General features: G+C 47.9%; 3 protein-coding genes across 3 annotated transcripts; 1 reads left to right on the plus strand and 2 right to left on the minus strand.

Moving 5' to 3' along the window:
* Positions 1-38: 38 nt before the first annotated feature.
* Positions 39-2849, minus strand: BBA_09974 (Exocyst complex subunit Sec15; the record flags this gene model as incomplete). Its single annotated transcript, XM_008605071.1, has 9 exons — positions 39-120; positions 174-427; positions 495-651; positions 711-1003; positions 1095-1230; positions 1283-1392; positions 1454-1555; positions 1603-2745; positions 2799-2849. 9 exons carry the CDS (start codon positions 2847-2849, stop codon positions 39-41), a joined length of 2328 nt encoding a protein of 775 aa, XP_008603293.1.
* An 813-nt stretch (positions 2850-3662) lies between these two features.
* Positions 3663-6193, plus strand: BBA_09975 (RNA recognition domain-containing protein 2; the record flags this gene model as incomplete). The annotated part of the gene is made up of 8 exons (XM_008605072.1): positions 3663-4082; positions 4132-4281; positions 4349-4609; positions 4665-5177; positions 5226-5347; positions 5417-5447; positions 5880-5994; positions 6042-6193. 8 exons carry the CDS (start codon positions 3663-3665, stop codon positions 6191-6193), a joined length of 1764 nt encoding a protein of 587 aa, XP_008603294.1.
* A 296-nt stretch (positions 6194-6489) lies between these two features.
* Positions 6490-12345, minus strand: BBA_09976 (RNA polymerase III transcription factor tfiiic; the record flags this gene model as incomplete). The annotated part of the gene is made up of 6 exons (XM_008605073.1): positions 6490-9076; positions 9295-9715; positions 9849-10050; positions 10203-10345; positions 10403-11219; positions 11278-12345. The coding sequence occupies 6 exons, from the start codon at positions 12343-12345 to the stop codon at positions 6490-6492; spliced, it is 5238 nt and encodes a 1745-aa protein (XP_008603295.1).
* Positions 12346-12477: the final 132 nt, after the last annotated feature.

Consider the following 12477-nt stretch of genomic DNA (forward strand, 5'->3'; position numbering starts at 1 on the left):
GCTTACTTGACAATACAATACATGCTATTTCTTACAGCTCATTTCATCATTCCGAACCTAGAAGATAAATTGGATAGCGGCGCACCTCTGCTAGACGTCTGCGCGGCACTGCTGTTGAGCCTGTGACCATGTTTTAGCATCTTCCGTTGAAAGATTGTCTGGGGACGACATACTTCTCTAGCAAAACAGGGCCGTTGAGGGCGTCGACTCGGTTATACTTCTTATTACGCACTGACATATCGTAGAATTCATCGTGATTATCGGATTGTAGGAGGTTGACAGTTTGTTGCAACTCATCCAAGTTTTCCTTGAGCATCTCGCCGTTCTCAAGACTATCGACGAATTCCGTCAAATATTGGACATCCTGTGAAAGGGCTGATACAGCGCTTGAGCTAATAGATTTGACCTCGGGTGAGAGTGGGAGTGCCTGCCATGACCAATGGTCAGTATGTCCGTAAAGCAGTGAATGGGTACGCATGCTTGATGTTTCATACCAATATCTTACTCGCAGTATGGCTCAATGCGTCGAAGTAAATGAGCTCTTTAATTTCTCGGGGAAGGCCCAAAAGGGTAGAGTTCATGATATTTGAGAGATAACGAGTAAGCGTCTGCATATAAGAACTGGGCTCTGATGGATCGGTTGTCGTAAACCTGAGCGAGGAATTTTAGCTTGTGACCAGGCAACCAGGCATGCTAGCAACGTATCTTACCAGTCGTATTCAGCTGTGTCTACAAGGTCATCAATCTTCGAGTTAACAAGCTCAAAAATCCGCTTCTCCGCCGTCTTTTTGTTATTTCGAAACTCCTCAGTGGCGTTGAGCTTCAATGGGCCGCCAGCTGAAGTGGAAGACCTTGCGCTTATAAGAAGAAGCTCTAGTTCTTGGCATGCTGTTTCGAAATGCTCCAGATTGATCAGAATCTGAACGATTTGACCGAGATACTGAGAGCTGAGCCGCTCAACAAGAGATCGACAGACCTTTTCTGTCAGAAGCTCATCGAGGGACTACATCACAATCAGAAAAGAACATTCTTTCAGGCCCAAGAGTATGTGAAGAGGGATGGAAGAGGTGACGACCGATTGAAGAGAGACATACCTGCCGCAGTGATTCGTCAATAACATCTGAATGCTGAAAGTGGTCGTCCGAGAAAAAATAAAACTGGTTGAGGAAATTCTGAATGTCGATACAACAAAGAGGGTACATTTGAGAGAAGGGCAGGACGCAAGGGAACCTGTCATGGCTATTAGCAGAAGGTTCGCGGAAAGACCAGGCAAGAGACTTACGTGATGTTTTCGACATTATGTTCTGGCGTGTACCAGCTGACATTGAGAACCTTGTCGAATTCTTCCTGTGAATTGATTGCCATGGGCATGTAATCATCTGTTGATACAATCTGACACGAACTTCAAGTTAGTCGTTGGAACGGGGAGTACCTGAACGCCAGGAATCGATACCTCTTGAAAGTCGTCACTGAATCTGCGTCTTAGGAGCTCGGCATATTTATCAAATAGTGTGAGCAGAAAGGTTTCCAGACTCGAGACAGGGTATCCGTACCCCTAGAGTCTATTAGTTTGAACATTGACGTGGGATGCTGCATCCATACCTCCATTGTCTGAATGAACAACGCAACAATTCCTTTGATCTTGAGCAGCACCTCAGCATTCGTCACATCGTTCAGTGCCTTCGATGCTACATTGATGCCTGTGCTGCACATGGATTCCCACAACTCTTCTACCTCAATGGCAGATCGCAGATGTGGAACGCGCCGCATGGTGGCCTTTTCAATGATTGCGAATCCTGTTATGCCTTCCAAGAGGCTACTGAGGGACGATTCGTCCTCCGCAGATAGGTCCATCGAGCTAGGTAGGAGTAAGTCCTTTTGCTGTCGACGCGTGGCGGCATACTCCGAACGGAAGCGATCTGCTTGGTTTAAAGCCTCGTGAATGTGGACTGCTTCAAAAAGAGGAGTGAACGCGATTTGGAGTTCCTCATTGTCCAGTACGTCAAGCTCTTCGTTCTCATCGCAAACAAGCTCTATGGACGAATTTAGTTTGAAATTGGACAAGAATGAGTCTTCCTCAATTCGTTTTTTTTGCCGCAGCCGCCTTTGCTCAGTATAATACCAAGCAAGCTCTCCTAAGAATTGAGATGCTTCTCGTATGCGAAAAAGCCATGTGTTTAGATCAGCCATGACTGCCTCGGAAATTGCTTTCCTGGAGGCGGGGATGGACTTTTGAATGGCGTCAGCGAGCCTATGTTGCGTAGCGTAGCGGTTCTGTAATATGGGAACCAGGTGCTCATTTTGGAGGTCTTCGAGTGATTTGAGAGACGAATAGTATTGCTTTCGCCGCACAAGTTCGTGGGCATGATTGACGGCGTGGAGCACTTTAAGTGACTCCTTTAGAGCGTTAGAGGCATCCGAGATGTTCTGTCGTACAGCCTTTGTATTGACCAACGCGCTCTTTTGCTCCGCGAGCTGTTCGGTGCTGGACTGAATAGATTGATTTAGCTTCAAAATCTCGGCGATGAGCGCGACGGCATCTTCGCGAACGTTCTGTAACTGATTGACAGAGTCTAGAAACTCCTCGTGCTTCGTCATCCCGATTCGCTCGATGTCTGCCTCGCGGTCTTCCGTATATTGGTTGAGACACTGAATAAGAGCCGGCGTTCGGCGGGAGTTCGATGCATCCTTTAGGACTGGAATAAGGTGATCGAGGAAATCGCCATCTGACGATGAAAGAATGATCTGAATGTCATTAGCAGAGAGCATCGCGTTACGAGGTTTAGACATCATAGTACCTGCGGTACTGCGGACGCATAGTCATCGATAGCCTCTATCCGCCGTGGCATCTTGGAGCTGTTGAATTCCCCCAACCTGGCAACTAACTGTCGTTGCAGAAATCACGGTCGAGAATTGCGAGCGCGCGGTCGAACAGCTCGCCAGACGCCCCACATTGCGAGCGGCGTTTTACAGGACGTAGTACATATCCTGCACTAGTTAATGTTTTGTACCAAATTCAAGACGCTACCTTCTGGAAAGTCTACCGTGTAAGCTCTTTTAGCTAGTTACTTGCTTGCCTCCCAAAGGGGTAGCGAAAACTGACGCTAAGCTATGAAGAGAGAGTGAAGAAATACGCCGAATGATTAATGCAGAGCATCAGAAAGATGCCAGTTCAAAATAAGTCTCCAATGCCAACATAAACCAGGAAGGAGCACTCCAACACGAATGTACGCTTGAACAACGACAGGTGAGAGGCTATGTAGGTAGTTTGGAGATCTGATTTTCCGAAAAGTGGTCAATGTCAAATATATGCTGGCAGCATTCAAGTTCGACTGGGGCAATCAGAACTTGTAGCAAACCTAGCGAAGGCGGTAGCTAAAGCAGTCGAACGAATCTCAAGCCACCCATGCAGCTTGTCTTAGTAGTTTACCTCAGCTGTCAAGAAAAGGTGGGCGTTGAGCGCGGCATTGGTTTGCTGCCAAACTTGCCAGGTGCAACGGCCCGTCCGTCAACCTCCAACAAACGTCCTTTCACACAAACATCTTGGTTTCTCTCGGTAATGCAAATCCTTTTTTTTATTTTTTTGCAAGAAACAAGAATCTAGACGCATCATAAACGATTATTTCTAATATCTGGGAGCACAAGCCAAAGAAAACCCCATGATGCCCTTTTCGTCTCCATCTCCTTCTGGAGGCGGCGACTCGTCCATAAGCTCTCCGGATACCAGATTGACAGCGCCATCACCCAATGATGCAATCAAACGCGACGTGTCATCTATCAGAAGTAATAGTGACATTGAAGACAATGGCCTCCACAGAGACAAGCAAATGGTTCACCGCAGACCGAATGAACAGCGTGAACGTGAGAAAGACCCATTCGTAACACCAGGCCGAGCTTCGAAGAGTGGACTGTCTCCGACTGCTTCTGCATTCAGCCCATTCCATATTTTGACGGACAGTCTCACTTATCCAGAGATACACGTACCGGTCAATATGCTCAGTCAGAGCATGGGAATGTCCAGATGGCTGAAGATAATCGCAGAGCGACCTCTCACTCCACAGGAGGTCAATGGGTGGCTTCAAGTATGTGGCTGCAAGCTTGACAGCAAGTACCAATACTGATAAGAATCAGGATCTTGAGAAGAGCTCAAGAGTCTTCCACGGAGCTAGGAGAATTATCGAAAGAAATGGTATCGTGGGAATCTTCTTCGAGGACATCAGAGATGCATGGCTATTCCAAAATCAGACCAGCTCTTCCAACTTTGACTGGCAAGTCACCCATGTAGGTGGTACCGATACAAAACAGATTCGTTGTTCATGACTATTTTCAAGTTGACCATCAGAAATAGGATGCCTCGGCCGATTTGTATCCCTTGCCTCGAGATAGTGGCCAGTTAGTGGTCTTGGCTACGGTGCCACCGGGGTCAACAACCAGTGCAGAGCAAGTCGTCACAGAAGTTATGACGAACCTTAGAGTCCACGGCGAAATATTTGCATTTGAAAAGAAAATGACCTATCTGGATGGGTCTTTCAGAGGTATTGTTGAGTATTGTGATGTTGTGGCGGCCAAAACCGCGCTCACTCAAGCGCCAACGTCAGAAGGACAGAGTGTAAGTAAAGTCTGGTATATATTTCCTCTTGGGATGAAGATTGACATTCATATAGGGAATAAGGATTGTCATTGCACCATATCAGGAGGAAGAGTCGATGCCAACTGGTGGTGCGCGAAACTGCGACACTATTCGCATCTCCAATCCAAACGCTAGCTGGGAGTACGGGCTCGTCAGCTCCAAACAGAACTCGATACCTCAGACTAACCTTTGCCTGAATACATCCCTTGCAATGTATCCGGTAATTGCACAGCCCTCTTATACGCCAAGTTTCCCATATCTGGTAAACTCCTTCATCACCAGTGCGTCAGGCGCCGGAGTGGCGCCGTTGTCAACACCCATTTCGCCGTCCTATCAGAGAGTTTCAGCAGCTTATCGGAAGCCTCCATCTCCAGCCCTCACTGTGCAAAACGGGTTTAGTCCATCGAGATCCAACCCAGCCTACGGTAGATTATATCGGCGGCAACACGCTGCGCGAGTAAACAGAAACTCCTTCCAAAGTCCGAGCAGCCACCACAACCATGTGGACGTGCATCGGATCAGAGAAGGAATCGATGTTCGAACAACGGTATGCTGATATTCTGAGCTTTGAATACTAGTCTCCTAACTATTGCAGATTATGTTGCGCAATATACCGAATAAAGTAGACCAAGCAATGCTCAAGCGAATTGTCGACGAGTCCAGCTGGGGCAAATATGATTTCATGTATCTCCGTATAGACTTTGCAAACGACTGCAAGTACGTCTCGAACGACTTCTTTCTACCTCAAACGGAGGTTTCAACTTTTTACACTAACTCATCTCATAGTGTTGGATACGCGTTCATTAACTTTGTAGATGTAAGTCCCCAACAACATTCGTGAACAAATATAATTGACTTCAAGGAAGCCTCTAGATATTATTGATGTGAGTTCTGATATTGATCAGAGTACTTTGTATAAACTAAGTTATCTCGCATAGTTTGTCGAGGCACGTGGTAATCAACGATGGTGAGTATCATATCCCGCCTGAACATGGACAGAGCGCTAATTGGACCGTCAAGGAACTGCTTTAAAAGTGACAAGGTGGCCGAGATTTCTTATGCAAGTCAGTTTGTGATATCAATTCCAACACAGTCTTCTATTAATATTTCAACAGCCATACAAGGGAAAGACTGTCTAGTACAGAAGTTCCGGAATAGCTCTGTCATGCTCGAGGCCGCGCACTATCGACCCAAAGCAGGTATAGCTCACAACGTCGTTCCTGACAATATGTTAATATGCTTTGTATAGCTCTACTTTACCTCAAATGGTCCCATGCCGGAAATGGCTGGCCAGGAAGAGCAATTCCCCGAGCCGGATAACCAATCTAAAATGAAGCGCAGTTGCGAAAATGCTGAGCACGTCGGTCAGTACTCGAAAGAACTGCTCACCACAAAAGCTAATGCTTCCCAGGACTATTCACACCAAATGCTGGACAGCACTTTCGTGACGAGCAGCGTCGTAGACGCTCGCAGTATGATCGAGGAACCCGTTTGGCCGCTCTTGAAGAATACGACTTGGAGGCCATACAGCATCTTTACATTGGGAGTGAGAGACCGGAATAGCTGTCACTAATAGTCACTGATGTATTCACACCTCAGCGGCAAAAGTGATGTTAGATGCGAGAGAGAAAACTGTTTTGCTATCTATCGCTAAATGCAATGGAGGATTAACCGGCGGAACAGAATAATGTATGAAACACGGCTCGCTATATACAGTCAAACAAATTGCTGCAGTCATCCTTAAAATGAGAAAAGGATTGCTTCATCATTCTTGAACAACTTAGCAGACTATTCCATGTCCCCGAATCTGCGTGTTCGCGAAGCACAGCTCGGGAGTGAGATAATAGATTTGACTTTCGTCAAGAACGCCCAGGAGAAGAAACATCTTCTGGCAAAGAAGGTAGCGGTTTACGAGAGCTTATATGCCGAGCCCCCTTGTCGTAACTCGTTGCCTGCACGGCTGAAGAATGACTGCTTGTCTGCCAATCCGACGCACCATCGTCCAGCTCGGTATTGGGTGTCAAAGGAGGAGACGGTCGCTGATAACCATAGTCGTCCATACTCAACTGAGAGCTGGCCATGGGCCGCTCAGGAGAACTTGTCGCATGGGGTTCTGGTGTGTTTGGCGTTCGCGCATCGAGCGGGTACTCGGGCGATCCGCTCGAATACATGTCGGGCCTCTGCATTGAGGCCAATATCTCCGCAAACGCTTCACTTGTGCCCATTCCCTGGTCTGATAGGGAACCAAGTGTAGGTATTGGAACTCCTCTGGAGAAGATGACCAACAAGAGACAGGAAAGAAGCAGAATGGCCTGCAGAATGGCCATGCGCTTCTGGAAAACAACTTCATCTGCCAGTACATGTAGCCGAGAACTAAGCGCTAGAATATCTCGTTGCGACTGGTCTTTCTGGCTTTCCAGAGCCAAGACGGTTGACTGCCAGATCTGATCGTATTGATCTCGAAAATTTCGCAGCTCTGCCAATACTGTCTGGTTTAGTTCTGCCAGGACTGAAGAGATTTTCAGGATCTGTTTTTGCTCGGATCTTTGAAAAGCATCTTGTACGTGTTTGGACTGCTCTTCGACGTATTTGAGCGACAGTGTCAGGTTTGATTCCACTTGCTGTAAGCGCTTGGTAACAGAGTTGAAAAAACCCTCTTGAATTGTTGGCGGCGATGGAGTGGCAATACTCGTTCCATTGACTCTAGACCTGCTACTCGAGGCGGAGGCCACCGGAATTTTCCCCGTAACGGCCGCAGGCGATAAGGACGAAGTCATTTCCGTCGTGGCAGATCTCATGCCTTTAGATGCAGTCTTGTCGCTACGCTGTTCATCTTCGGGATTTGTGCTCGATTCGCTTGCCGATTTTGCGTCTTTGTAAATTGTAGACGATGTTGCGGTATGGCCTGAGCTTTCCTGCGCGGTTGCAGAGATTTGCCGTTGCTCAAGTTCGATTGTTTGATCATCGACAACTACTCCGTATTGTGCGCTGTTAAGATCTTCATTTGCCACAACCGAATTGTTCATGAAAGTCGGAGGCTTGTCCACCAGGCATATTAATGAGGGCAGTGGGAATGGCGTTGCCTCGATAGTAGGACACATATGAGCGACATTTGCGGATATATTGTTATTCTCCTTGATGTCGTCTGATTTGGATAAGTTTTCTTGAAGGGTGTTTCCGATTTCTGCAACGCCTTCAATCTCACCTACGTGATCATCATCGGGCCCAATCTCACTATCTTTCCACTTGTCGAGCATTCGGGACCCGTGGACTCGTACCAAGGAGACAGGACAGTAGTACTCATTGCCATAATGAGTGAGAAATTCGAGTCTTAGGTACTTTGCCCATATTTGCGGGTTTTCGACCAAAAAGGCTTGTATGTCGCGTGAGTTTCTCGCCTCAAATGTCCCCAGTTCCTTCCATTTCTCCATTCTAACGGGGTAACGGTCGCTGACGCTTACTCTAAAATGACGTATCATGCTGGAAAAGAATTCAAAGTTGGCCAGAACAATGGTATCAACCCAAATATCATCCGTCAGCTCGATAATGACATATTTGTTTGGCGTTGCGCATTCGAGAAGCATATATGTATCTTTATTCTCGACCAGAATAGCCTTGGAATTTTTGGCGCCGGGGTTTGTTTTGAGGATGGTGGCTCCGGCGTCAAATGACGCAAAGGAAAATCGTTCCTTGCAGGTTTTACCCGCATCCTTGCTGCGGTGGAGTGTCGTCTGTCCAGCTTCGGAAGAGGACTCCTCGGGGTGCTCCCCACCGCCATCATAAACATCTTCAGCATCTACCTTCTCCGCGTATCCACCGAAGTTTAAAGAAATTTCTCCTTCGTCCCCCATATCACTTCCTGTGTATGATCGGGGTCTTTGATGCCCGTCGTTGTGCACGTCTAAGCCTTTCCGTTGCTTGAGATCTTGAGGGGTTTGCCCTGTCCTTTGTAGCATTATATTCTTCCAGTCCTCGAATGACATGAAAGGTTCGGCTGTCGAGTCGGTGTCTGCTGATCCGGAAGCTTTCTGAGCTATCGTAGTTGAATCTTGAATTTCGACCGGTCCCGTCTCATCAACAGTTGGAGTGAGATTATCTCCAGTCGGTGTAGGCTCAGTAGCTGTGAACGGCGGTGTGCTCTCCGCCACGGCTGCTGTGCTTGACCAGCTGCTGGTAAGGCATAGTTGCGGCAGCGTGTGTGTAATATAATTGATCATACGCGCTTCGCACTGGCTTGTACCGGTTATAGACCCGCCTGAACTTGATCTCGGTGCTGTCTCAGCTTGAGTGACGCGTGTCTGCTCGGTCGCATGGAGGCCTGACGCCGTAGCGAGGAGCAATAGTATAGTCGATACATTGTTTTGTCCTTTCGCGGTAGTCGGCATTTTTTGGGTGTCAGTAAATCCATTTGCGACTACCATGCGCAAATCTTGCCAGCCGTTTTGCCTTGGAAGTTGGTTGAAGTTGGTTTGCAGATAACAGGTTGATAGAGGGCAGTTTATTCCTGTCAGGATTGATGTGGGGGTGGACCCATCAACTGACTCCACGCTACTGCCCAACACGAGATGCGGCAGAAGAATGCAGTACCCAGGATTACACACTGAGGGATGTTGACGAAAAGAATGGGAATAGAGACTTCTCATAGTTGAAATAGTCATATTTACAGTATTAGTTTCTTCTTTAGCAGGGAAAACGCGGCAGTCTTGTTGCCAGCAGCTAAAAATGACATGAAGCTATTGATGGCCACCAGAGTGTCAATGTCGGTATTGTGATGCTCCGCGTTGTTAGCCTCAATCGCGTTGGAATAGAGATTAGAACCTAATTGGCTGAGACCCAGGAGCTGAAAAAGGCGTCCTGTATTGTAATATCTCTCCGCAAGCGGCCTTGCTCCCTCACTTTCGCCCGCCTCAAAATACTGAGCAAGGAAAGCTTGGCCTTGCAGAAGAAGATACTGCCGGTTTGTTGACTGTCTTTTCAACCCATAATGAACGTATGCCAAACCTAAACTCAGGTTGACCATCGGATTCCTGGGATCCAGTGACCTTGCTCGTAAGAAATAGCCTATGATACACGATGAGACCAACGCTGATATCTGTTCAGTTAGAAAACTCACTAATAGCATATGTATAGCTTGTTGACGTAAATAATATATGACCGTAGAGCATTAGGAGACAGACATCCATGTCGATTCTCGAAAATGTGGCTTCCCCAGCCTCACTTGGTTCAAAGTTTGTGGCAAATAACTGCTCGTAGCTGTTGTCAATAGCCCGGATCTGTCGAAGAATAAACTTCTGTGCCGGACCCGAAGTGTACCAAGACACAGGTGACTGGCATAATCTCGAAAGGAGAGCAAACATCCGATTCGCGTCGGACATGACACCGTTCCTCATCAAATGTCTGGCAATCGCAACACATCGTTCCTCATCGTTGGTATAAATTGCACAAACTAGGCTTATTAGAGTCGTCAATCGAGATAGAAGGGGCAAAATCAAATACCGGTCCATGCAATGTGAATCAGAAATTCATAGCTCGAAGCTTGAAAAACCACCGAGTCTTTAGCAGCTTCACACACCTGATAAGCCTCCTCTCGTTGATGGTCTATGGCCAGTCCAATAGCATAGTCCAGGAAGATGTTGAGCCAGTTGTCAAAGGAAATGCCCTGGTGCATTCCTTGGTGAATGCCTGCCACACTGCTGTCGGCTTGTGGTGCGAGAGCTGGTTGCATCTGTATGTCAGACTTGTAATAGTACTGCACATATCATTTATACTTACATCGCGTCAAACGCTCATACATCTGCGACAATTCACTATCTGGCGCTTGTGAAGGCATCGACATAGACACTTGTTTTTTTCCGAGAAAGTGGAGGTACTTGTCCCAGGAATAAAAACGTTTCAGGGATCTGAACTCGTCAACTAAGTCCCGTGATGCATTCATCCACTGTCCAGTGAGATTGACTTGTCCTTCCGAGATTCGAAGTTTTAAGTCTCTCACGATATCATACTGCTTCGACAACTTGATCGCACGCGCTTGCTCATCTTGGCGCAATGTATCGGCACCCGCTAATCGCTTTGGCCTATAGCGCTTTGGAACGTGCAATTGCTTGTTTATTCCAGCATTGGCAGCAATTTGAATAGTCTGTGACATGCGACGTCGGATCTCCCCTTGATGAATAGTTGAACGGCCGGTAATATCCGTTCTTCCAAGGCCAGTTTGGTGATGCCGCGCATCTTGCAGGGCCATAGCTTCTGCTGCCAGGATGAGAGCCTCTTCGCCTTCTTTAGCCTCTTCGTACATATTAGCTAGCTCAATGCGGGCATCAATCGAATCTTCATCGGCATCGATGGCAGCAAGAAAGCACTCCTCTGCCTTTGGCTGCTCTCCGGCTGCAATGTAGCACCTGCCGAGTTGCAGTAATATAGTAGAGTCTGGAGCATTTGAAGTCTCGCGAAGAATCTCTAATATACTTGTGGCGACATCTGTAACGGCGCTTTTCATGAGTTCCTCGGCAAGATCATACGCGACAGCTGGGAATTCGCCAACGAAGTCTCTAGTATCTTGCGTGGAATGGTCAAGATAGTTCAGGTGTCTCTGGTGATTGTAAGCGATGTGGTGCATGCAGACAAGTTGAGCTGCTTCTGTAGCTTACCATAGCCTCACCCTTATCCAGGAGTCTAAGGCGTAGCATGGCTAGTCTCATCCTGAGGTCGAGTGGTAGAGATTCACCATAACGCGACGGCGAGAACAATGAATCCGTGAAGTCAGTGCATTGGCTTCGCCTACTACTGTCGATATCCCATTCACGGTCATCATCTTGGACATAATCCCAGTATTGCTCAGACACCCGACCGACCATCCACCTTGCAAGGGCTTTCAATTCCTTAATGGTTTCGCGGTAGCTGCCGCTGGACGCGCAGAGGTCTGCATAAATGCCGATATCGTACCAAAGTCCTTCGAACCTATCTCCCGGTCCGTATGGTATTACAGAGTCGAAGAAGCGCCGGTATGCCGTTTTTGCAGATGCGTTGTTAGAAATATTTTCTTTTCCATCGGCGCATGTTTCTGCCAGTTTCCGGACAATGTCAAGATCCGCAGGTCTCTGTCTTAGCAGATAGTTGTATTCCAGTATTGCTTGCGAATAGTGACCTTGGCTATGGCACACGGCTGCCTTGCCCAGTCTTGCTTCCCGGTTATGCGGGTCAGCCCTAAGAGCTGCCGAGAAGCACAGTCTTGCTGTTTTCATGTTTGCCTCTTCATCTCCTCCAAAGTTATTGAGTGCATACGCTGCGCATGACATCCAGCCGCCGATGTCCTTCGGTCGGAGATGTGCAGCGTACATCATCGCTGCGAGAGCACGGTCCAACTCGCCCTGCTCCCTGAATATTGACGCGAGAGCCGTCCAAGCCTGGAACGTTTCCGCATTGATTCGGATTACCTCCGAGACGAGCTCCAACGCGCGATCATAGTCACCAGTCAGGAAGGCTTGGTTAACCCTAGATAGGCGCGCAGTGATATCGCCTCTGGGCTTGGCTGCCTTTCTTGGACCACGAGACCCCCTTCCTCCTCGAGATGGTCTACCGTAGGTATGGCCATCTCCACTACCCTCATGGGAGGCTAGAAATTCGCGGACGGATTCATCAAACTTCGCAATGTCACCCTGGAGCTCCTCAAGATCGGAATCCGCGTCAGATTTGTCATCGCGCGCAGGGCTAGCCATCGTCTCAACAACTTAGCCGGATGCCAAAGGCACAATGACGCCCATGTAGCACGCGCCTAGCGTTGCAAGGTCGTATCGAGAAACATCGCCGTATATAAGCACTAGGGGTAAAGTTTAGTGCCTGTACTGGCG

Source organism: Beauveria bassiana (genome assembly GCF_000280675.1).
Source record: "Beauveria bassiana ARSEF 2860 unplaced genomic scaffold BBA_S00078, whole genome shotgun sequence".
In the NCBI taxonomy this organism is placed as follows: Eukaryota; Fungi; Ascomycota; class Sordariomycetes; order Hypocreales; family Cordycipitaceae; genus Beauveria; species Beauveria bassiana.